The 26,261-nt window shown below is 39.3% G+C and overlaps 1 protein-coding gene across 2 annotated transcripts in view; it reads right to left on the reverse strand.

Moving 5' to 3' along the window:
* The window catches only part of Kcnip4 (potassium voltage-gated channel interacting protein 4), a 485,624-nt gene that overhangs the window by 200,661 nt on the left and 258,702 nt on the right, over nt 1-26,261 (reverse strand). The window contains exon 1 of one of the 2 annotated variants that reach the window (XM_076863844.2): nt 9,080-9,191. The exons of the other annotated variant lie outside the window; for it this stretch is intronic. Coding sequence (XP_076719959.1) covers nt 9,080-9,191 — 112 coding nt within the window. Of the gene's footprint in view, nt 1-9,079; nt 9,192-26,261 lie in introns of those variants that run through there. 2 annotated transcript variants of the gene reach the window in all.

Consider the following 26,261-nt stretch of genomic DNA (forward strand, 5'->3'; position numbering starts at 1 on the left):
GAAGAATCTCCAGTGTGAGCTTAGTCTTCATGCTTTAGATTTCTCTTGTGAGAATATGAGGTTAGATTGGAAGAGAAATGTGATGTGGATAGGATTGAGATGAGACAGGCATGTTGGTTTAAATTAACAATTCCACTGGGCTGAGGTCAAACTTCCCTCCTTTCTGGATCAGAAGAAATGAATGAACCCAAATGATGTGAAAGATAACATATCAAGGCTCATTACTACCCAGTGTTGTATCTGCTGTATAATATACATCAGCACTAACAGATTCTCTCCCTTGTTTCCCTCCTCCTTTCCCCTCACAACCTCTTATATGTAATTTTGAGTAACACTGAAGATCTCCTACCATTTCCATATGCTTTCCCTTCTCGCTCCCTTTCTCTTCCCCCACTCAGATTAGGGTGAAAAGAGGGTACTAAAGAGAGGGTGAGTTTTGACTTGAGCTAAGTGGAGAAAGACACATGGCATTCATGTAATAAACACATTTTGAGAAAAACAAATAGTTCAAGCTAGAATCCAGAAACTGGAGTCACTATGAAGTTGATGCACAGAAATGATAAAGCAGGTTTCATATATTGTCAGTGTGCCCAGGAGTATGATGCTAAATGTTGAAAGTGTCACTCAGATTCAGCTAATAGTCACCTCTGCTGGGATCTTTTATCAGAAGCTTCCCACCTTTTAAATAGAACTGGTCAGTCCGACCTTTAATCTCTCTAATCTCTGCATAGTTGTGAGGCCAGGAACATCTACTAAAGCAATTTGTTTGCATGTTCAATTGCATATAAAAATCTTGTAGCCAAAATTATGCTTTTAAATTTCCAGTGACTATCACAGTGCCTGGTATAAAGATCCCACTTGAAAACATTTTTTTTCATGATGATTAAATGAATGATTATGTTTAAGGATGATGAATATGAAGAACAAAGGCAGTAATGCTAACACTATAATTTCCAATATTTATTGAGCTTTAGGTGCCAACTGCTTTAACAAATATTGCTTAATTAGATTCTCACAATAAAGTTATGGGATAGCTACTATTATACTCCCAATTTTACACATGAGAAAATCTGAGGTTCAGGTGTTTCTATACCTTGCCCAAGATCATACAACCAGTAAACTGATTCCAATCTGTGTCCGTTCAAGTCACATGATCTTATCCACTACTCACATGTCTTTTGCTTTCAAGAAAGTTCAGCCTTAGGGCAATTTATTTTTCAAAGATGTCTGCTAATTCAACACAATTGTGTTATACTCGATATAATGCAACAGTCTGAAGATAAGTTTAATTTGAAAAGTTGAAATTTGTCTTTAGCAAATACACTGGGTCAGAGTTTATAAATTCAGTGAAAACAAAAACAAAAACAAAAAAACTATGTCACCTTGCCTCATAGTCCATGAAATCTAGAATGAAAATCAATACGATAGGCAACCAAAACTGCCTGTCCCCAGCATTGATTCATCTGAAAACAAAAGTGTGTAATTGCTTATTTCTATAACAATCCTTTAAATTGGTCTAAAAATGTGGAATTAAGGAAAGGGAAGACATTTTGTTGGACAAGCAAGCAAATGCTCATTAAAATGTTTGCTAATTTAGCAGATACTTCCACCAATCTTAAAAGGGGAACTAGATCCCCATTTATTCAATGAGAACCAAGGCTCAGAAAATCTAAATAAGTTTCCAAAAAGCAATAGCTCACCCGCCTGAGACCCCTTCCCAACTTCCCAATAGGTTCTTCTATTGGAAACTCTAGAACAAGGGTTGGCCAATTTCACCAGGGGCCCAATTTCAAATCTAGCTTGTTGCTTGTTTACTTTTTGGATCATCTATTAGCTAAGTATTGTTTGAAACTTAAAACAATGTAAAAGAAAGAAAAAAAAGAATTCAAACAAAGTAATATTTTTTTTGGCATGTGAAAATTAAATGAAATTTGAACATGCACATATAAACTTTGAGTGGAACAGGGCCCATTTGCGTATGTATTCTCTGTGGCTGCTTTTGGGTGTGAGAGTTGAATAACGGTACAGACTACATGACCCACAAAGCCTAAAATATTTAATAAAGAAAAATCTAATGACTGTTTCTCTGGAATAAATTTCAATGGGTACCACAATATTCAGTGAAGAACTTGTTGCAGACATTATGGGCTTGGATTTTCAGATTTATTGTCTCACCCAACGGCTGTCAAAGTGTGGGCCCTGGACCAGCAGCATTGACCTACAAAGTCATTAGAAATACAAATAATTCTCAAGCCCCCAGTAAAAATCTACTGGGTCAGAAACTGATGATGGGGCCCAGCAGTCTGTGTCCTAGCAGACCGTCTAGTTGAAGTATCCTAAAGTTTGGGAACCATTAACTCAAAAAATGAAAACATGACACCTGTCATCCCAACATAATTACAAGAGAGCTGCCTGAGGGTTGCTATTTGTGGATGAGGCCCGGAGCTGAATATTTCCCTTATGTTTCTGTATTCCCTACAGCGATCTTGAAAGGTTGGGAGTATTAGCCCTGTTTCACAGTTAGGGAACTGATGGAGTAACTTGTTTGAATGACTGAAGTAGGATTTAAACTCAGGTATGTCTCCCACATGACCTAGGCTCTTCCTTCCTCTCTATATGTCCAGTACACTGCCCTCTTCATCACTATGTCCAAGGAGAAAAGCAGCCCTTGGCAACTAGGAGATAACCTAGTTTATTAGCAAGTTCTCCACAATCTCTTGTTGCATATAAACAATGTCACAGAGTGTCACCTTCAGACAACATCACTCTGTGTCCATGACTGATCAAGAGAAAAACATACTTCCCTGTAGCATGTCTGAACAAAGGTTAAACATGTGCATCTTTTTTCTTTTTTTTTTTTTTTAAAGAGAGAGAGAGAGAGAGAGAGAGAATTTTATTATTTATTTTTTTTAGTTATCGGCGGACACAACATCTTTGTTTGTACGTGGTGCTGAGGATCAAACCCGGGCCGCACGCATGCCAGGCGAGCGCGCTACCGCTTGAGCCACATCCCCAGCCCCAATAATGTGCATCTTAATCCACACACACACACACACACACAAATCCCTTTATCCTAGCTAGTGCAAGTAACTTGCTTCTTTATTAATTATAGCTTTAGTTTCTGTTTCATCTTCATTGCTTGTAGATGAAAGTAAGATGACCAAATGAGTAATGAATCCAGATTATTCAACCACAGGTGTCTTTTCCTGATGACTTCTGTCTGGAAGGCAGTGGGAAGGAGGAGCTCCTACTTCCTTCCTTTTCCCCCTCCCCCTCCTCAAAGTAAGCAAAAGTGAAAAATAAAGAGCTCCAGGCCAAATTGGTACCAAGCACATTGCCAAGTCCAGGGAAGACATTTGGTATTTTAAATGAAATAGTGAACTTCTTACTGCTAACCTGATTACAAAAAAAAAAAAAAAAAAAGATTTTAGAAAAAAAAATGTCTTTCCTTTTAAAACATAGTTCAAATTTCTATTTTTAACTTCTAGGCTCTACCATCCTGTCTTTGATCTCACAATTCTTGAGTTCTGAAATGTCACCATCTTCATTGGCCTTCTTAGAAATCTTCCTCCTGGCGGGGATGGCTCTCTTTTTTTAGTTTCCCAAAGTCTTTGCTCTCCATACACAACTGTTTTACCACCTTAGATTAGTTATTAAGGAGCTGTTTGGTCTCCAACCAATTTGAAAACTTCTTAAGGACAGGAAAGGACCCTAATTATTTCTATCCCCTTCCACAGAGTAGGTGCTTCACATACATTTGTTAAATTTTAGCTACAAATCTAAAATTTTCTTTCAAATACAGAACAAAATGGGCTACTTTCCTATTCAATCCAAAGCCTATCTAAGCTGGGCATCTGCAGCTCACAGATGGTTGTCTCAATTGAAATTATTTCCCAGGGCCAGGGGTTCGAATGAACCATAGCCCCATATGCTTTCGGTATGTGGGTATCTTCACCTTGTAGTAGGATTTTCATGTGAAATCTCATATCAGAAAAATAAGTCATAAAAATCTTAATCAACTAACCAACAATTTTTAGGCTACCATGGACACTTGAAAGTGGCCCTGGATGTCTGTGATTGCACTGTTAGTGCATGGAAGCATTCATTCTATAATTTGCTTTTAGTATCTTCTGCATACCAAGCACTGTGCAAAACAGCACGGATGATTACAATCAAGGAGAAGGAATAAAACTGTGTCAACTCCTCTCACACTTTTTGTTGTTGTTCCAGGAACCCCATATGGTGTACCGCATCCCTGTGCTTATACATGGTTTTACCTCACCCAGTACCTTATATATAGTACTTGCATAAGCACCTTTCTTGCATATTAATTTCATGAATTCCTCTTCATCAATAAAAAACCCAGCTTAGAGGTCAATATCCGCCATGAAGTCATCTGTGCTCATTTCTATCATTTCCACTTAGTCTTAATCACTTTATATTCTTCTTGAAGTTTTCTGCATTGATATATTTAACATGGTACATCACATTTTGTTTGTTTGCATACCTTTCTCATTATACAGTTGAGATTTTCTTGAGGATACTGACCATCTTTCATTAATCTTAGTATCTTGGGACCTAGCATAGTAGACATTGTAGACAATCAAGAAATAGTTATTGACAGCTAGCCATTATTGAAGAACTTATGGCAGAATACTGGTGACTACTGAAGCTGGTTGAGGAATATATGGCAGCTCCTTTCTTTCTCTATACTTCATTTTATGTGTAAAATTTTCTAAAGTAAAGGATTCAAAATAACTGAAAACCTTGCAAGATGTCAGACAAATGCATTGGAATTTTTAAGTCCCCCCTTACAAACGGAGCTACTATATCTAGAACTACAAACTCTATGTGCTCCACATTTCTTTCTTTTCTCATAAGAAAGATATTTAAAGCCAAACAACATTGCCCTGAAATAAAATACAATTATGTTGTTTAGAACAGCTGCAGGCCACAGATATCATATTAAACAAGAATTTCTGGATAAACTGGAAATTGACAATTCACTCCAAGCATTTTACTGCCAAGAAAGCATAGCTAATACCACTGCTTCCACCCTCTCATCTCATCACTATCTACTCCCATTTGTTCTCCCAAAATTAAAGACTTGGAATTGAGGGCTCATCTCCAATTAGGGAATAATTGTTTTCTTCCAGTGTTGAAACAAAAGTGACCTCTCCAGCCACATCTCCCATTTAAAAATCTGAGACCCATGTGCTCCAAGAGCTACACCTGGTTCACTTCTCTTATCTATGCAAACCACCCACCATCAGGGCTTGGGGACCTAGCTCAAGCTCTTTGCTCATCTGAGAACCCTCTTCCCTCATTCTCCAAATTGAGAAATTCTTGCCCCATTTCTAGGTCCTATATGACTGTTCTTTCTCTGTGAAGCCTTCCCCAGTCTCCTTTTCTGAATGTACCACTCCACCTAGTTTTTTGCAGGTCGTAGTTTACTCCTGTGCCTGGCACTTGTTTCCTTCTGACTTGTTTTGTCATGAGTTCCTTACCAGAATGGAGGCTTACTGAGGGACTCTTCCTTCCATGTTCATCTTGCACCTTCTCACCATCTCAGTCAATACCAAACAGAGTGTGCTGCACATGTTTAGAATTCAATATGACATATATCGCATGTTCAACTATGGAATGATGGAATGAAGCTTGTAAGTGTTCTTCCTCATGCTCTTATTAATGAGTGAATATGTGTAAAACCTCAAATCATTATAGTAAAATCTCATTAGCCATTCTAATCCTCTTTACAAATTACTTTTGCTTTCTAAATCTTAGATTTCAATTGGCCAAGATTTTTTTTTTTTTTTAAATAGGGCTTGACCAAAATTGGAAACTAATTTCAGTGGGAGAATTGTTTCTCTTAACACTTTTGTATCCAGAACTGAAGCTCTGCAGCATTAGATCTGATAATACTGCTTTATCTCATACTAATATAGACCCTTTACTCATGTAGACTCAGAAGTATTTTCTAAACTAATAAATGTACAGTCACACTGGAAGATATACTCTACAATGGCACCACTAAAGTGCCATTGTCTACCAAGAACAGTCTCTAAGCTCACCCATGCCTAAAAGAAGCTCAAAGTTCTACTCAGAGCCTCATGCTCATTACTTCTTTGCCAAAAAGAATAGTGAATTCCATAGCTTTTTATGGACCTTAGTTGCTGGATAATGCAAGCTCAGGGGAAGGTTTGGTAATCTACACAAGGATAACCCTTGTCCCTTTTTATTATCTGAATCTAGAAAGAATAAAGATGTAAGCTTGTGACCTTTTTTTTTTTTTTTCTGTTTGTAATCCTATGTTTCCCTGTATATTAAAATTTCTAGGTTCTGTTCCTGTTTAGACATTGTCAAAATCTAAGAAAACATAGGCAGGGGTATAGGCCAGATTTCTCATGTTCTCATTGAGTCCCATGCTTGCACTCTACTTGGACTTATTGTATGAATTATATAGACCATAATCCAATTTGGACCTTAGGCCAGGATCATGAGATGAGACCACTTGACTTGTCTTTGTTCTAATCAGCCTCAGCACAATGTGGTCCACATTGGCTCACTTACATCCCATGCCTGGGTTCCATGCTAGGGTTGGAGTCAAATCTTGGTAGAAATTAAGGAGATATTGTGTGATCTTATTTTATATGAATATATTTTTCTCAGAAAAGTGAAAGACCAGTAGCTTTTAGTGACCAGTTCAGGATAAGATTAGAGAATTCTGGAAAAGTTCTAGATTTGTTTTCATTTATTCTCTTTCCCAGTGTTAGGGAAGAGGGGTAAAAGAAAGGTGTGTTGGAATAAGAAAAGAACTGAGTAGGATTCAGCGGTCTTTGGTTTAGGTCCTGCCTGTTCCCAGCTAGCCACTCTGGGTTGCATTCATTGCCTACATAAAATAAAAGAGTTGGAATAGATCAGCATTTTCTAACATGTATTTCAGAAAGTTCTGATTTGTCAAGTTAACGTGGGTCCTACTTCACACATGGTGGGAATCTGCAACCTTGTCCTTAAGTATGATCAGAGCTCACATTGTACATCAAATCCAAAGTTTTCCCAGGTTACTACACATTTTCACATAATATCTATAAACATGTAAGCATATCTGAATTTATAAGTATATAGAAAAATGGACTTAGATATGAATAAGGGTATGGCCTGGATACCCATCTCAAGGAAGACATTTCAGAACAGCTTAATATTTTTTCTTTGATGCTAGTGGGGAGGAGTCAGGTTTACAATTCTACTTTTAATATTGTTTGAACTCACTTTGAAGTTTTAATCTGAAAACCTTCTACTTTAAATGACAGAACATAGAAATTAAAAAATAAAAAACTGAGTCATTGACAGAGGCCTTAAAACTTGAGACTTTTGACTTTAAAATGCCTACAGTCCACATTAGCATTAAAAGAACTATGTAGATCTCCCACCCATATGAAGGTTGGCTTCCTCCAACACATAGCAGGGGTTGTCCTCTAGAATCAGCTCTGAAACCAAGCCTCCTTCAACACAGTGCGCTAAATATGGGGTCTGTGCCCAAATCAACTCCAGAAAATAAAAACTAATAATTTGGTGACAAGCGTTACAGAGCAAGTTATTCTGATGATAGAAATGGAAAGTACCCTACTTGTATTTCATTAGGACATCAGCCTTAGTGCACTGAGGCAGAACTCTCGAGAAAATGAAAGATTGTCACATTCTGAGAAGTTTCTCTGTGCATTGTTTTCTTTTAAGGGGTTAAATAATATTACTATGTAGTATGAAACAGAAAAATTTCATTTCTAGGGTTTTACTTCATCAAATTACAATATTATTTCCATTGTGTCTAAGCAAATCTTGTCTTAGATTGAGAATACTTTAAAAAAGGTATAAAAATTACATGAAAACTTCTTATGTCCTGTCCTTATATTGATCTGAATAGTTGGAACCTAATGTATCTATTTTGTAGAAAAAATAATAATTTTCTGAAGGAATGATACGTTGTCCATCATCAACATATTAACAGAAACAACCTGTGCACCAGATGTAGTTTGGGATGATGTCATTTTAGCTATGTGTCTTAGCTCTTTAGTTAGAAATCTCATAAGAAACATAGGAAAGTTTAAGTGTTTTTACCTCCCCATGTTACATACCATGTGAGAAGTGAATACTCTTAACTCAGCCACATAAGATCATATCCTTATCTGCAAAGAATATTAGCAAGCATCTCTGGAACCCCATTCTTGAACTTGGAAAGAATGAAAAGCTTGAATATAGAAATGGCATTAAGTGATTTCAGTTAAAATGCTTCAAAATATGTTACTTAGGTTAAAGCACTGTTTCGTGAAATAAATATATGTGTATGTGCATATACATATTCAAATTGTTAAAACAAAGTTAATCAACTATTTTTTTTTAAAGCTCTCCAATCTTTGAATGACAAAAATTGGTTTTGGATAGTGAAAATAAAATTTATATTACATGGACAAAATATTTATTGGTAGCAACAGGGCTGTTCTGGGTTTATGGGTTTCTACTTTGACAGATGATCAAAGTAGCTCTTCTGGGAGTGTAAATGAGACACTTTTACAAATTAAAGTGCTCAAAGCATAGTTTTACTGAACACCCATTGACTCAATCTTATACCAGAAGCTTCCCCAGTCTATATCATAATCAACAACCCAGCTCCACCCCTGCACCTCCTAACTAGTGAGGAACACACAGACCCTGAGCTTATGCTCACAATATCAAGGCGTGGCAGCCAACACAAACTTGACAACCAAAACCCAACCTGTATTACCAGCCCACAGAGCCCTAACTTCCCACCTTGGAAAATATTTAACCCACAGAAATACCAAAAAAAAAAAAAAAAAAACCCAGAAGGATTTCTTACAGAGAGAAAATGGTACAAAATCCCTTCCCTCCCAGTGCAAATATCTGAGCAAACAGAAATGAACTGTCCACTTGCTAGGCTGCTGTATTTCAAGCACACATATTTAAAAACTTTTACTTGGGTATTAAGCCTTCTCAACTTGTGCAGCATGTGTCCATTTCCTAACCCTAACCTGACCAAAGCACAGACTGGGAGCGACCACTTTACCTTCCGAAAAATCAATCAGTCCCAGCAAATGAAGCAGCTTCAGAGATGCACATATAATCACAACAATACCCACTGTTTGCAGTCCTTCCGACTCCCACTCGAGAGTCAACATCCTCTAAGCTCGCAGAGCATCCCAGCCTCCGGACCCCTTTGGAGTGGAGGGAGTTAATTAGAGAATCCGAGCAACGTCTGGCTTAGAACAAAGACTTGCAAGGGGGGAAAGTGAGCAGCTCCTCTCAGATGCACAGGGCAAAGCAGGCGCCCCCCGGGGTGAGGACAGACCTGAGCTAAAGTCCACCTTCTCATGCTGATCCTGGCATTTGCTTGGCTGGGGCCCCCCAACCACAGCGCGCGGGCCTCTGCACTCTGCGCTGCAGCCGGCGAGTACTTGGACTTCAGAGCTGAGAGGGAAACATCTGTTGGAGCACTGGAGACTTTGAAGCGTCCGTGGAGAAGGGACACTCCCAGGAAACTTGCCCTGGAGAGCAGGGCGCTCTCCCAGTGTTGTGGACTACGCGAGGCTGGGCAGGGCTGCTGCGCGCTACTTTGCTGCTTGGGAAGTGTGTGAATGTCCCCTTTTTGCCATAGCAGCTGCTCTCTCCTCCCAGAGCCTCCTCTGGGAGACAGCTCAGCCAGCTATCTGGATGCTAGGAAAAAATCAGTTCTCCAGGCGGGTGCCTACAGTTTCTTTCTGAAAGCTCTCTGCAAGCCCATGGGCAGCTTTTAAAATCTTTCTTTCTTGGTGGTGGTGATGGTGGTGTGTATAGGAAGAAAACCATTCAGTGATTTTGTCAGTCAGGAGCATCCAAGACCCCTGCCCCATTCCACCACCGTGGTGGTCCCTGCAAACCCATGGAGGGCATTATAGGGACACTGATTGATTCCTTATGTTTACAAACACAAATAGAGGACTGGGCAAACAGACCTGTAAAAAGCAATGCTCAGTAACTGCCCCCTCTGGAGCAAGGGTATCACTGCCACCCTTTAAAGTATACTTTCATCCTCTCTCAAAACAAAGTTTCACAAACTTCCCTGATAACAAAAATCACTCTGAGTGATTGTTAAAAAAACGCTCTCTTGTGGAGAGTCTGATTCAAAGGATCCTGAAGTGTGTTTTGTCAAACAAGACACTCTGGAGATTCATATCAACAGGGAAGTGTGGGTATTGCTGGCCCCAAGGATCCTACAAGTGTCCTATTCCAAAACACTCCAAGCAGTGAAGCAGCTTTGTGGGCAATACCAAGGACTCTGGGCTATGCTAAGACCACATTAACTTAATCACCCTGTTGCTTTTTTCGACTCTCCTGAAGTCCAGCCTGAATACAGGAGAGAAGAGAATCAACTGAGACCCTGTGTGCGCCTACAACATAAAAGCTTACAAATCATATCTCAGAACCTTGGGAACATATTCAGATTCTGTTTCTTCTTTGCTCTGTGATCTTCTGCAAGGCATTTAACCTCTCTGAACAGTTCTTATTCTGTGAAGTCAATATTATGACACTTCATTTAATGCTCTCCATTTAAAGGGAATTGTGGAAATTAAATGAACCTATATTAACAGTTAATATTTACAGAACATTTACTATGTGCTCATTGATGTTACAGTGATTTACCAACACTTAACTCATCCTCACAACTCGGTGTGGTGGGTATTATGATCATCTTTATTTTATAGGAAGGAAACTGAAGCATTAAGGAGTCAACTGACTTGCCAAGCTGTGGGCACTGTACCTTCATCCACTCAGTTATTATTAACATTTTTTTAGCTGTTACTATGAGCTATGAATGGTGAATAATGCCCAGCCTTATACTTCAGGGGCTTACAGTTTGATGGGGGAGATGGACAGGAAGTGGAATGTGACCAATAAATGCAGCAGCTCATGGAATAGAAATCTTTACAAGACCAGTTGGGCACCAAAAAGGAGGGTTGACTCCACTTAGGAAGTGAGGGCAGTGTTCTGGGGGATGTTAGACTAGAGGGCACCAATTTCCATCATTACTAGACGTAGTCTGTCATACTGAAGTTTGAGTAATGGACCTGGGTGAATTCTGGGTTCTAGGCCTTGCTTGCTGTGTGACCTTGGAGATACTGGTTCATAGGAGACTGGGTTTTCTCAGTTTAAAATGGAAATGGCACTGCCCTGTTCTCATGGCCCATGAGACTGGAGACCTGAACCCAAACTGCTGAGCACATGGAGCCTGGAGATTATGAATGAAGTGCCTGCTCTTTATAGGGTCACCTTCGATGATGGGACTCTGCTCCTTTCTGGTCCTTCCCCCCTACTCCAATGTCTAGTTCCAATATTTTTTTCCATGAAGGCTTGCTGATCACCCTAGCTACATGGTTATTTTTCTCCTCTAGGTGCCAGGAATATAACTCGGCCATCACACTGGCCTGACAATGGTGCTTTTCATTTAGGATAATGTATTGATGGAATATCTTGCTCCAGTCACCATCCATTCCATGTGTTTTCAGCTATGCCAGGAAGATAGTGCTGGGGAAGCTGATTTCAGCAGTTGATGGGAAAAGAAATGTTCTAAGTATCATACTCTGAAATTATCACATTTTGCTAAAATTAGTCAACATTAAAAAATACAGAAATTAATGAGGTCAAATCCAATGTAGGAGGGTTTTTGATCCTACATAATACCACACCATTTTTTGAAAACAACTAAAATATAGAGAGGTTAATTGACTTGAGTAAGGTCACCAAAAACCTAGAACTCAAACTTTGCTTTGTCTTCGTCCAAAGTCTTTGCTTTTCTCTTTCTATCCCTTAACATATTTCAGCAAAAAGTTCTCTGATAATGTCTTGATTAATAATTAAGCAAAATATTTTGAAATGGATCCATGCCTCATTTTTCAGGAATGAAATCCCCATTCTCCTTGAAATTCACATAAAGATGCATAAATATGATTTTCCTGGTTCCAGGAAGGATTTCCCTCTAGGACCATAGCACTCTCAGTGCAGGATCTACCAGCTGAGCCTCTTGGAGGTCCAGCCTTTCCCAATCCACATGAGCTGCCTTTTCTGGGTCTTTTATGTTTGCTCCATTGACAGGATCTTGTACCTCTTAAGGACTCCAGGGTCTGTTTCACAAGCACTTTGACACCAGAATTTCATAAAGTAATAACACTACCAAAAGATTTGCATGCTTCATCTAAGATGAGATGCTGGGAAAATGTGTTTTTGTGGGGATAACCAGGGAAGGAATAGATGATTGTGCATCATTTTAAAAAGCAGACAATATGATTCCAAATATAGACTCCTATGCTATGACTTGCTAACCCAACCCGGTTTGACATATTAAAATATATCCTGGCATTTCCCTTCATACTCACGCTTACCTCTTTCTTTGCATTATAGATTGTGACTTGCAGAAGTTTGTGTTTCACATCAAAGAAAAGGAATATCAAAAGAATATACTGATATTTCCTACCCATTGACTTATACCAGGCACCATGCTAAGTACTTTTAATGTGTAAATTAGTTTAATCCTTCCACAAATAAATCAGATATTATTATCACTATTTCAAAGAAGAAAAAAATAAGGAGCATTGAGATTCAATCACTTTTGAACATCACATTCAATAAGGAGCAAACCCAGGATTTATACTTAATTCATTCTAACAAAATATCCTACAGCATGGATGGAGTAGTTATAAGTATCAATTAAATTCTAAAATCTTCTCCTTTCACATTTCTCTGAGATTGATGTTATTGTTCTTGTTTCAAGGATAAAAGTCAGGCTTTAAGAGATTAAGTAATAATTTGCCTTAATTCTTCATCCTTCGCCATTTCACTCTCAAGCCTCTCTGCATCACGGTGATTGGCTCTTTAGCTGAGGATGTGGCAAAGGACAAAGGGAAAATATTGAAAGCAACTCACAGGAAAGTTAAAACTTTTCTCTGAGAAGGCATGTCCCAGTCAATTGAACAGTCTGAGAGAGAGAGAGAGAGAGAGAGAGAGAGAGAGAGAGAGAGAGAGAGTCATTGAGAGGGCCTTCAGTTTTTTTTACATGGATCCATTGGGATCCCTTAAATATTCTCAAATGGGATGACTTACTGAAATCTGAAATTAATAACTCTCTTCCCTTTTTGTTGCAACTTCACTTTGAAATTTCACCAGATGATATTATCTGTTTAAGAAATGCTACTCACCCTGTCAATACTATATAAATACAGAAATAAATGTAACAAGATCAAGAAAAGTGTTAGATATGTTTACTACCTACCTTCTCTCCAGAAATATAAACAGAATGATGATCCAAAGAGGAACTAGTTAAGTCAATGTTAAATGTAATATTATTAGTCTAAGAAGGGGATAAACAAAGGCTACTCCAAAAATATGCAACTTTGGCATAAGCATTATTTTAAGCTGAAGGAACTCTTGTGCTTTACAATTCCTGACTGGTTTAGTATAAGTAAAAGCAGGATAATACATTAAGAAGTGGAAAAGAAAGAAAGTTGTAAAAGAAAAATGTATTCACTTGGTCAATTTGTGCTGAGAAGTAAGCCATCAGTACAGTTTGCATGATCTGGAAGGTTCCATTGAAACTAGACCCTAGTTGTGACTTTCCCAAGAAAGGATGGGTAGAAAGAAGCAGCCTCCACCATACTGGTGAAGCTGAACAGTGTGGAGGAGACTTCTGAACCTCAGGACCTGGTAAGACAAGTGATGGGAAAGGTCAGTGTGTAACCCTTTGTGTCTCTTATCGTTTTAAGATTTCCTCACCAAAATGCTAGAAGCTATTCACCCTCTCAAGTGTCCTCTATGCTTCCCCCAGTGACTCCTCTACCCAACATGCATCATGCCTCTCCATCTTGGCATCCCTCAGTTACATTGGAAAGATCCCTACATATTCTCTAGATGAACTCTATGGCCAAATAGGACTCAAGCTATTTCATGTAACTGCAGCTCTATCTGCAAGGTTGGTAAAAGTATCATGAATGGATTTCTTTAAAATAAGTATTTGAATGTCCATTAAATAATTAAGCATCACAGCCTTCTGGTTTGCATGCCCTGTTGAATCCACAAGGTTGATTACAATTTTCAAGAGAATTAGGGTAAAATGTACCTTTCATATCCAAAAGCTTCTAGCAATATTGCACTAATGTGTTATAAAATAGTTCTCAGTTATATTATAATCAAAGCAAGTGCAGTATGAAATCTTCATATAAATGTATTAGCAGATTACTTGGATGTGCAATTAGATAATTTTCGTTAGAAAATAAACTTTCCATGTGTCTTATGATATTTCTTGCTTGCTCTTTTTTTTTAATTTTATTTTCTTCTTCTCTTATTTCCCTTTACCTGGACTTTGCTGGACTAAACTGAATGGGTTTCCAAGGCAAACAATCCAATCCAAGCATGCAAGTTCTGATACTCTTGTCAGACCCCTTTTCTTATGGTCTTTCTATAAAAAGTGTCTGTCATGTATCACCTTATTGGGAGACATTAGGACATGAATTATAATTTAATACTATTTTTTCCTTTTCTTTATTATAATTAGTATTACAAAAATAGAGTCCCCACCATCTGACATAGTGTACTGTGTGATTCACATAAACTATCATAGTGAATTTTCATGACATTCCAGTGGGATAGACTATTATATACCCCACTGTATAGATGAGCATTTTGAGACATGAAAGCTTAAGTAACTTGCCCAATGCTTCATTCTAGACATCAACACCTGGGGCCTGGCCTCTAGTATCCTCACACAAGATCCATGTTCTCACCCATGAAGGGAGGTGTGTATCAAGATCACCATATTTGTTTTTATTCATTTTTAAAATTGTGGATGCATTCCATAAAGAAAAATAAAGCTTAAAATGCAAATGATCTTTGTAAAGGTATAATGTGGCCTAAATCTCATTCTGAAGTGTAAATGTTTGGAATCAAGTTCTGTCTTGTAAAAAGAGGTTAGGAAAGCAATAGAAAAAGCAATGAGATAAGAGAACAGGCTCAGAATAGAGGGAGAAGAAGGATAAAGCTAAAGGAGGGAAAGAAGAGAGAAAAGAAGAGAGAAATGAGAACAAAGAAACAGGCACTCCTCTACTCAGATACTGTGAGAGATTGATTCAAGACCATAAAAATGAACAGGGTCTGTCTTCCGCACATGGAGCTCACAGAGAGTACGCAGATTGATCTGAAATTGAAATAAAGAAGAGTATAGGAAACAGTTATAGGCAAGAAATTATTTATTCTTGAATTGGTCATACACCCCTGCTGTGCCAGTGTCTTGGTCCGTGATGCCTATACAGAGGACCTCATCAGCTGGACCTTCTTAGCTGAAGCTTCAGATGACCTTGGAATTGGAACAGGTGATTTTTTTTGTTTGTTTTTTTTAATATTTTATTTTTTTAGTTTTTGGCAGATACATCTTTGTTTGTATGTGGTGCTGAGGATCGAACCCAGGCCACATGCATGCCAGGCGAGCAAGCTACCACTTGAGTCACATCCCCAGCCCATGAACAGGTGGTTTTAAAAGTATGATGAATCATGTCTTCATGGGTATTGCACTCCATGGATTGGCCCTGGCCCTACCCTCCAAGTCCGGAACATCTAACTCCTGTGGCATTTCCACCTCATTTTGGTGTGGGCCCTGCTGCCATGGATTCATTACTTTATCATTTTGGCTCAGTTCTTAGGCACACAATTCCCAGAGCCTGACCTGGGCGGTTCTTAGAACTCCATTATTTCATTTGCTGCACCATAGCAGGGCTTTGGGGGGGAAAAACTCATCAGGATTAAATGTGAGATAGAGTGATTTTTCTGATCATATTTTATTTCATAAAGAGGTGTAGGAATAATCTAGAAAGAATATTTTGTATAGTTCTCAAGATTCTTCTCAGACTATTTCAGTTCCTTCTGTTTATCCTTGTGCTGTCTTTCTCCCTCTCTCTTCCTTGCATTTATGCTCAACACACACACACACACACACACACACACACACACACACACACAATTATTGCAAGGGTCTTCCCTTGTCTGCAAGGTCAGAACCACTGAAACCCACTGTGAGACAAGTCCCCTCTGCATCAAGCTGAGAGCTGCGCACATTCTCCCTAAGTGTCGAACAAAGCACAGAGCAAACATTGAGGGGTGCCCCCAGGATGAAGGCTGTGGGTCAAGGTGGGTGTTCATTCTCTAAATATAATTACTGAGGTCAGTGGCTCAGTCCTGACCACCAGGAGGCTGACCTATATTATTGGAGCACTCCATTGCTTTTCCCAAGAAAATAGGGAGTTTAGATGTCAACATAATAGATAGGATGCAAGCAAGAAGGGAATATATGCACTAGAAGAAAGAAATTTCTTCAAGTGAAATTTTTAAAAAAGTCTTCAATAAAGAGAAAACATGTGAATTGGCTTTGAAGGCCAGGACTAACATGGTATGTGTTCATATTACGGCTCAAGACTGCTAATGTTGCTAGTGCTCCCTAAATTTGGAAATATCTATGAATAGCTTCCAGTATGTAATCTAGCAGCAGGTGAAGCTGGGGGCCACATCTCAATTAAACCTTTTGGTAAGGGGTTAAACCCTTATTTATTTATTTATTTTTTTTTTTTTTTGTCTTTTCAGCTAAGTTTTATCCTCGGATTAAGAAAAAAAAAAAAAAAGAGAGAGAGAATCCACAATCCCTCTCATGATGAAGGTATCTTATGACCACAAACTGAGGTGAGAACAAAAGAGTCACCGTGTCATTTGAGGACAAGCCCCAGTCCTATGCTGAACCCTGGGCTGATAAACCCTTATTTAAAAATAAATGAATACCAGGCTTGGTGGTGCAGGTCTGTAATCCCAGCAGCTCAGGAGTCTGAGGCAGGAGGATCACCAGTTCAAAGCCAACCTCAGCAAAAGCAAGGTGCTAATTAATTCAGTGAGACCCTGTCTCTAAATGAAACACAAAATAGGGCTGGAAATGTGGCTTAGTGGTCAAATGCTCCTGAGTTTAATCCCCAGTGGAAGGAAGGAAGGAAGAAAGGAAGGAAGGATTGGAAAGAAGAATGTTAGGAAGGAAGGGAGGAAAAGAGGGAGGGAGGGAGGGGAGAAATGTGTTTTCTCTTACTTGGGTTCCAAATACAAAGCCCTGGAGAACTGGAACAGGAATTCTCTGGGGGATTGAGCCCTTCCCGGGACTCACAGCAATCGCTGTTGTATATTATCTGCCTGAGGTTGCTTATTTTCTACATTGCACATGTATTATTGTCATACTGAAACTGGCTATTAGTTTCCTGTTGCTGCTACGAAAAATTATCACAAACTTGGTGGCTTAAAACAACACAAATTCATATTCTTATAGTTCTGAAGGTCAGAGTCTAAAAAGGGTCTCCCTGGGCTAAAATTAAGGAGTTGGCAGCACTGAATTCCTTTCCACGCTCAAGGAGAGAGTCCATTTCCCAGCTTCTAGAGGCTGCCCACATATCTTGGCTTGTGGTCAGGGCCGCTAACAGCCAGCTGGGTTCTTCACATCACATCACTCTGACACTTATTCTTCTGCTTTCTCCTCTTCTCTCTTTGTGATTATATTGGGTCCACCTGGATAATCCAGGATGCTTGTCTTCCTTTAAGAAAAGCTGGTAAGTGATTGTAATTCTATCTATAAAACTTAATTGCCTTTCGTAATCTAAAATATCTACAGGTCCCAGGCACAATGATAGATATCTTTGAGAGGTCATATTCTGCCTACTATGCAGATATACTAATAATAAATAATTCTCCAAATAAGAAAGAGCTAACCTAAACAGAAACCTACAAAGACAGACCCTACTTCATTGGACATTTGAGATAAATGTGCATGCCTCTGTGAGTGTATGCATTTTCATGTACAGAAAAAGAATCTTGTCTCTGAAAAGAAAAGAATAGCTTTAATTACCATTCTTGTGTCTGAACTTCCAATTTTCACACACACACACACCCACACACACACACACACACACACAAACGACTCTGAGGAACACACATTTCAAAATGTTAAAATTTAGAAGATATAGATTATCAGATAGGGACCATCCCCTTTCAGTTTAGTGGTCAGAAGCAGGTAGGAGTGCATCCTGAGTTACCGAGATTGGATGCTGTAGTATGCATAACTGGGAGAATGCTACTTTCTGGAATTTCTGGTAGGATTACAAAAGAGACTAGAGGAGAAGGTGCTTTTTAGTTGGAGAAAGGACACTCTCATGTAAAACTCTAATCAGCTGGCTCAGATGTACTAGGACGGAGAAAACCAGAAATCAGGAAGCTCTTCAGCTGCTGAGGTTTTCACTTCTAGTTAAAGTGTGAAACCCACGGAACATGAGAAAGTCATAGGTCATGGCTTTCAGAAAGACTGTGCACAGTGGTAATAAAACTGAGGGGAAGGAGGGGCTTTATTCCTGAAGATCTTCAGCCAATTTCTCCAAGAACCCTGCCTTGAAATGTGCTGGTGTCTTAACCCTTCAAATTAAAAATCGACTCTAACCCTTTCTGGACATCTACAATTTTCCATGATTATTTTAGACAATCTTACCTTGATTTAGATTTTCACAGGCTTTGTCTCACTTATCCTTTATAGCAGTCCATTTTAAAAGTGAGGAAATTGAGGCTAGCATGGTTTGCCTAATTCAAGGAAAAAAAAAAACAGCAATAAAACTGGGTTGTGCCAACAGGTAATCTGGCTTCCCATCCAGGTTTGAAGCCTTTTCTTCTCTAGTATACACAGAGAGTTTCCCTGTGTTGGGTGTTGTGGTGCCTTGTGTGTATAAAAATGGGGGGTAATAAAAGTGCTCACTATGTGGTGTTGTCAGGAACAATAAATGGGTTAGTACCATTGAAGCCTTCAGGGAGGTCAGAGCACAGAGCAAGTCATCCATATGAGAAACTATTATTATTTCCTTAGCAGCCAGTTCTGAGGGTTTTGTGTTATCCTGTTCACTTGACAAATGAAGAAACTATGCTTTGGAGTGGTTAAGACAACTGTTACTTGCTTGGCAGAGCAAGCCTGGAATCATGAGAACCTTTTCTCACTCCCACAAGCCAGACTTGGACTGTCTCTCAGGCTTCAAAGAAGTGAGGGTGCTCGGTCACTCTGCCCTCAGCTTCCTAGCACTGCAGAGCCTAAACTGATGAGCTGGGTAAACCCCTAATCTGCTTAGAAAGAGTCTGGAATTTCAGATTCTGGAATTTCACTTCTTTACCTGAGGAGTTTCACATAATTTCTATCTTACTTCATTGTGCATTCATTCATTCTTCAAAAAGTTGATGCTGATTATGTTCAGCAGAAAATATGCATGAGACAGTGAGAAATAAAAAAAAAAAAGCTTAACGTATAGAAGGGCAGATAAGCAATACACATACATTATTAATAAATCCTATGAAGGTTATTAACGTGCATGAAAAAATCCAAAATTATAGCAGTTTCCAGTAAATGGATGAAACTGGAGAATATCATGCTAAATGAAATAAGCCAATCCCAAAGAACCAAATGCTGAATGTTTTCTCTGATCTGTGGATGCTAATTCACAATAAGGGGCTAAGGAAGAATAGAGGTATTTTGGAGTAGAGAGGGGAGTGAAGGGGGAGGGAATATGGGGTAGGAATGATAGTAGAATGAATCAGACATTATTATCTATATATATGTATGACTACACAACCTTTGTAACTCTACATCATGTACAGCCAGAAGAATGAGAAGTTATACTCTATTTATGTATGGTGTATTCTACTGTCATGTGTATCTAATTAGAACAAATAAATAAATAAACAAATAAATAAAATGCAGTGGAATTTCCAAGGCAGAAGAGAAGCAGAAATGTAGACAGGTTGGAGCTGATTAAGGATTATTTCTTGGAGTCAGAGTTTGACCATGAATGGCAGTTCAATCACTCCCTTATTGAGTCAATTAGCATTTATTGAGTGTGCACTCTATGCTAGAATATGTTGCACATTCAAACATAATCCATTGACAAATCCTGAGACTCCACCTCCAAAACCTAACCTCTAACCAGTTTTCACCAACACTGCTAAACATAGCCGTGGGCCTAGCCACCACAAAATGACCTCCTAAGTCTATTTTTACACAGAAATGAAGTTTAACAGCATATCTTTCACATAACTTCCCCACTTCCCAGCCTTCCAATAGCTTTCCATAATACTGGGGATAACATTCAAACTCCTCACCATGTTCTGGGCTTTCTTTGATGTGAATTCAAACCAGTTCCATCTTACTATGTTCTGATTACATTTCTCTCCCAATACAGTCCCTTCAACTTCCTGTGCAAATCAAGATTATTCCTACCTATGATCCTGGGGCTTTGAATCTTTCTGTGTGGACTGCTTTTTCCACCAATGTCATCTCTTTAATTCTCTCTTTCCCAAACCTCAGGACTAGGCTCCAATGCTGTCTTTTCACAGAGGCCTTTCCTGACCACTCTATCAGAAATTTCCTCTCTTTTGTCACCACTGCCCTATCACTCTCTACCAAATTACAGGATTTTGCTTTTTTGCTTAACCCCATCCTCCAAACTTATCTTTTTTTTTAAAATAGTGGTTACAACATTAATTTTCTATTTCTTCCCATATGCAAGATGCTTCCCATATGCAAGCCACTAAGTAGCTTGCTCATCACATTGTCTCTGAAACCCAGAAAAGGTTGTCAATGATAGACTGCCCTGTCTATTTGCAGAGTAAGACCTGGGAAAAGATACAGTTCTTTTCTCATATAGGTATTTGAAATCAGCAATGAATTGCATCAGCAATGGTCAGAAGTGAGACTAGAAAGTTATTTCATGTTTATATACAGTAGGTTCAGGAGGGAATCATCAAACTGGAAATATGAGGGGAGGTCAGATGATGAGTAGCCTCAAGTATCTACAAGGAAGTCCAATGACCAGGATCTAATGAACACTTCTGAGTAATTGAGTAGTACAATCCTAGCATTCTTCTATTTGCTTCATGTGGTTATAATAAAACAAAAGCTATCATGACATTGAAAGAAAAAAGAAACTGGAGCCAGGCAGACCAGTAGGTAGACTATTGCTACCATCTAAGCCAGAGGTCATGTAAGTGGGCAGAAAGAGATGGGCACAAACTAGCAAAGATGCAGATGGGAACCTGGCAGAACACGGCCCAGCATGAAGCAGGGGCTGAAGACAGAAAATAGTGAAGATGATCCGAACTGACTGTGAAGCACAAGGAATTTGTTTGTCAATATTTTATGGGTCTGACAAGCAAAAGAAATAAAAAGGTAGTGGAAATGTACTTAAAGGAAACTGGATAACTTGTGAACTTGAAAAAAGAACTGAACATCTAAGATGTGAGAAGGCACAGAAGAAAGCAAGCTACAGGTTACCCGTAGCAGTTGTTTCCTGACCTTTGCTTGAGGGGCTGTCCTTGACATTGGATTTCTGTCCTTGGCATCTATCCATCTCCAATTTGCAAACATCAAAGGGAGAAAGGCTGCTGGCCCATTGTGATTCAGGCAAATACCCTTGGATCAATCCATTATTGCCAGGAGGCAGGTCACCTAGTGCAGAAGCACCAGCATCCCTCTTACAATCCAGATAAGGTTGCTTATAGGGGAAAGGAACCTCTTAAAGGGCCAGATAAATACTCTAAGCCACCCTCCATGAAATAGAAATACATAGGGAGGTAAAGACAATGGAATTTTCTACAGAAGTGTATTTGAGAAATAAGCAGAGGATCTAAATAGGAATATGAGCTGATAACTTTACATGTGATACTACACTTTGGGAGAGGGTCTAAAGATAAAAATCTGAGATTTCTCTATATAAAGCCATAGCAGAAGTGACAAAAGTGAATGAAATATTCAAGGAAGAGAGATGTTTAGAGAAAGGAAAAGCTAAAACTTCAACCTCCTAGAAGCAAGAGGAGCTGAGCATGCCCAAGCAGCAGTGGGGAGAGAGAGGGAGACCTTAGAAGGTAATATTTCATGGGAAGCAATAGGGGAGAGAACTTCAGGAGAGGATGGACCATTGCGATAGATGTAGGAACCCTGTCCTACTCAAGGTAACACACAATCCATCCTTGGTGTGGTCTTGGGACTAATTAGCTCTGGGCAAGTATGTATACAGCAGGTATTTGTGGGTGTCTGTACATCTTCAGAGGACCAGAGGGCCAGGATGGAAGAGAAGACAGGCGTTAAAATGATTTTCAAGTGTAATGCTTCATCTCTAACAAAAGCCAATAGCAATACTATTGGTAGCTTATTGAGAGAAACTACCATGGAGCAAGTACTTATTTTACATTAGTTTGACATGGCTGAATGACTAGATAGGAGAGAGCTGATCTTAGGGGGTTTGGTCAGTGGAGAGTAGTCTTCAAGTCTGAAGTAAGAGAATTGAAATTTTATCCCCTATCTCATTTCTTGTAATGCTTGGTTAGAAATGAGGGAAACCTAATTCTCTTCATCAGTGGCAGGAGATGAGAACAAGGTCATGGATATGATGAAGAAGATTAATAGCTTTTTGTAAAAAGGTTTTCCAAATGGGGGAATGACTCAAGATCTTAATACCTGTATTATAAGTTTCATTGTCATTCAATCTAAGATGAGTCAACTCATATTATTAAGCATCCAGTATCCACATAACATAGACACAGGTGTTGATACAGTCTTGGACAAGTGAGGTAGCTCCTGACTGCTTCCAGCCTACATTCCAATGGGGAATGCAGGGAAGTCAGCAAACGGCTATTAAATATTGTAGTGAGAGCAAAGGTGGTTCATCATGGGAGCTCATTAGACAGACACACAATCCATTCTTGAATCTAGACAGGTTTTTCTGGAAAAAAGAGATGTTAACTGGGCTGAGATCTAAGGAAGAGCACAGTCACACAACTATGGGGGGAAATGTGTTACTAATAGAGCAATAAATCAATGCAATAGCTTGGAACCAGAAAAAGATCCTGTTCCATCTTAGAAGTGGATAAGAGCTCAGGGTCTGTGTGAGTCTGGGTGGAAACAACACAGAGTGAATGAATTGCATGAAAATAAATTATATTTAAATATACAAGGGTACTGAGGTAGGCAGGATCCAGATCACAAAGTCTCCTTTAAGTCCACTAAAGGGTTTTGATACTTTATTTTGAGAGCACTGGAGATCCATTGAAGAGTTGTAAACAGATACAAGACAACACTAAATTTGTACATTAGAAAAATCACTATACTGTACAGAGGATTGATTAGGGGTTGGGGGTTGCACGTGGCTAAACTAAGGCAAGGCAAAGTGACTAATCAGGAGGCTGTTCCAGAAATCCAGGGAAGAGATGAATTAGAATATGATGGACTCTATGAGAGATTAGGATGGATGTGAGAGATAACAAGGTGATGAGATCTATAGATATTGGGAACTGATTAACCATGAGATATAGAGATGGAGAGTCCAAGATGATATTCAAGTTTCCTGAAAAAAAGTGACCATCTCTAGGTGAAAGCTAAGAAGTAATCTATAAATCTAATTGCATTATAATAAAATAGCAAAATGATGTGCATATGTTTGAAGCAAGAAGCAAACAAGGCATGCACATTGAATCTTGGAATTTACTAGCATGGAGAGCTGAATCTTCCCAGGTGCCAATCTCCACCTTTGGATCACCCCATCATCAAGCAATGGTGCAAAAGAGATTTGAGAAAGTGGCATGTGAGCCTTTGTTCATGATAATTTTAAACCAAATACTTCGCTGAATGAACTCTTCCCATATCACCTGTCTCAGCATGGTGAATTTCCCAAGTTGGCACACACCATCTGTTCCAGCAGATGCTGGAGGATGACCTGTAGCCACCATGAAAGCCATCAGCAAACATACATGGCCAGTTCTCAATATCTCACTGTTACCTCCCAGACCAAAGACGTCATCCTTGCCTTCCTGCCTCCTGTGCAAGTCATCTCCCAGATTCCATCCTGGCCTCCCCATATTCTATCCCATGAAAAAAAGACCACAGTAAATCGTTTTTAAAACATAGGTCAAAATTGTGTGACGCTGGGCTGGGGATGTGTCTCAAGCGGTAACTGGTCAAGCACCGGGCACTGGGTACGATCCTCAGCACCACATAAAATAAAATAAAGATGTTGTGTCCACTGAAAAATAAATATTAAAAAATTCTCTCTCTGTCTCAAAAAAAAAAAATAGAAAGAAAAATTGTGTGACGCTTCTGATCTGAAACCTCCAATAGGTCTCATAACAACAACAATACCTATTTAAAATGTGGTATGGTTCTTTTATCGTTACTGTCAGACCTCATCTATCACTGTGTACCTCACTCTCATCCTAGTCATACTGTTCTCCCCCATATGCCTAGATGATACTAAGTGTGCTCCTACCTCAGGGTCTTCGCACTTGTGGTTTCTCCTTCCTTGACCTTATTAAGGCCAGAAGGTACAGCTCCAATATTATAGTCCTCCTCCATTCCTAGTTCTCCCTCAAGTCTTCCAAATTCTTTCATACTCCCTAACCATTACGAACACATAAAATTATATAATTTTGTTTATTCATTTGTTTCCCCCTTTGACTCTAAATGCCATTAGGCAGAATTTTTGTCAGTTTCATTCAAAATCCTCATCACTGAGAACAGACTTGACATGTAGTAGGTGCTCGTAGAAGCAACAAGAATTCACCTTCATAAGCACACAAGGTTTTCCCTTATTTAACGTAAGTAAATGTAAAACATCACCTTTAAATATTTTGTATTGGAATGTAAGTGGATGGAGAAAAAAATTCCAAATTCCTTGAGGGGAAAAAAACCCAAACAAAAAGTTGGCACTACCTTGGAAATTGCTTATGAGGCGACTAAAAATGTAACCAGTAACTCAAGTTTTAAAAAAAATTGAGTGGTAACAAACATTTTAAACCATTAATCTAGCCTCCAAGGCAGGTGGGTCTGAAAACAGAGAGCTCTTGAAGTTTCTGAGTGCTAAAGCATCCTGTAGTTTTCAGATTTGAGCAGGGTGGAGATGGATTGCTCTGCATGGTTGAGGAAGGTGGCATTTGGACACCATCCTTTCTTCTGCTTCCTGCTTATTCATTTTTCGGTTCCATGGTTGAAAAGAAAAAGAAGAGAAGAAAGTGATGAGCCACAGAATACATGTTCCTTAAGAAACGACAACGGTAATTTATTGAGAGCCTACTTTGTTCAAGATAAGGTGGCAGAGCCCCCACATATATACCCTGTCTACCTGTCGCAGGGATTCTTTGAGGTGTACATTATCTACACTTAGCAGATAAGGAAACCAGGAGAGGTTTAAAATGTTCTCATGATTTGCACCAAATTGGTAGGTGCTGGGCTGGATCTAAGCAGACTTCTGAGACACCTCTTTCTCCACAAAAATGATGCTTATCTGTTTTTGGAATCTTCCTTCCCTTCTGGACACCAAGTAGAAGACATTTTCCCTTACGGGGGGGGGGGGGGGGGGGAACTGTAAAAAGGGCAATTTGGTTCTGGGGTAGGTTCATTAAAATCCTTTGTAACCCATAACACAGTTGAAAGAGCACCATTGTGTCTATGGAAATAGGAGCAGGGAGCTCTAAACTCCCACTTAACAAATGAACTTCGGAGATATAATCTGTTTCCCTTTTCTCAGAGAAGATAAATAGGTGGCAGCCTGCCACTCCTCAGACTCATTTTGTGTTTCATCTTTCTGCACAGCAGATAGTTGGGCTGTATTTTCTCCCACCCTGGGAGCACAAAAGCTGTACGGCTTTCCATTGCGCAGAGTAAATGCTGCGCCCCGGAGCCAATTTCTCATCTCAGACACTGCCGTTTTCAATGTGCATTCTGTAAGCTCCAAATATGACTATAAACACGTCAGCCCAAACAAACTGTTATCCTCATAAAATAAGCCTGGGAATATGGGCAGAATGTGTTTTTCTGAACCCTGCCACTCTTTGTCCTAGGATCACAGGGAGAGAGGCAGCCAGGGGGAAATGGCACACACTGCAGTGTTGGCAGCACCGTCCCCCAAAACGGCACAACAAGACATATGGCCCCGTCCTTCTCTCTTTGTCACTTCCTGAGAGTGAGGAGTTTAAAAAAGCTGAGCCAGGTGCGGTGGCACATGCATGCCTGCAATCCCAGTGGCTTTGGAGGCTGTGACAGGAGGATCACGAGTTCAAAGCCAGCCTCATTAAAGGGAGGCACTAAGCAACTTAGTGAGACCCTGTCCCTAAATTAAAATATATATATA

This window comes from Callospermophilus lateralis, chromosome 8 (assembly GCF_048772815.1).
Source record: "Callospermophilus lateralis isolate mCalLat2 chromosome 8, mCalLat2.hap1, whole genome shotgun sequence".
NCBI lineage: Eukaryota > Metazoa > Chordata > Mammalia > Rodentia > Sciuridae > Callospermophilus > Callospermophilus lateralis.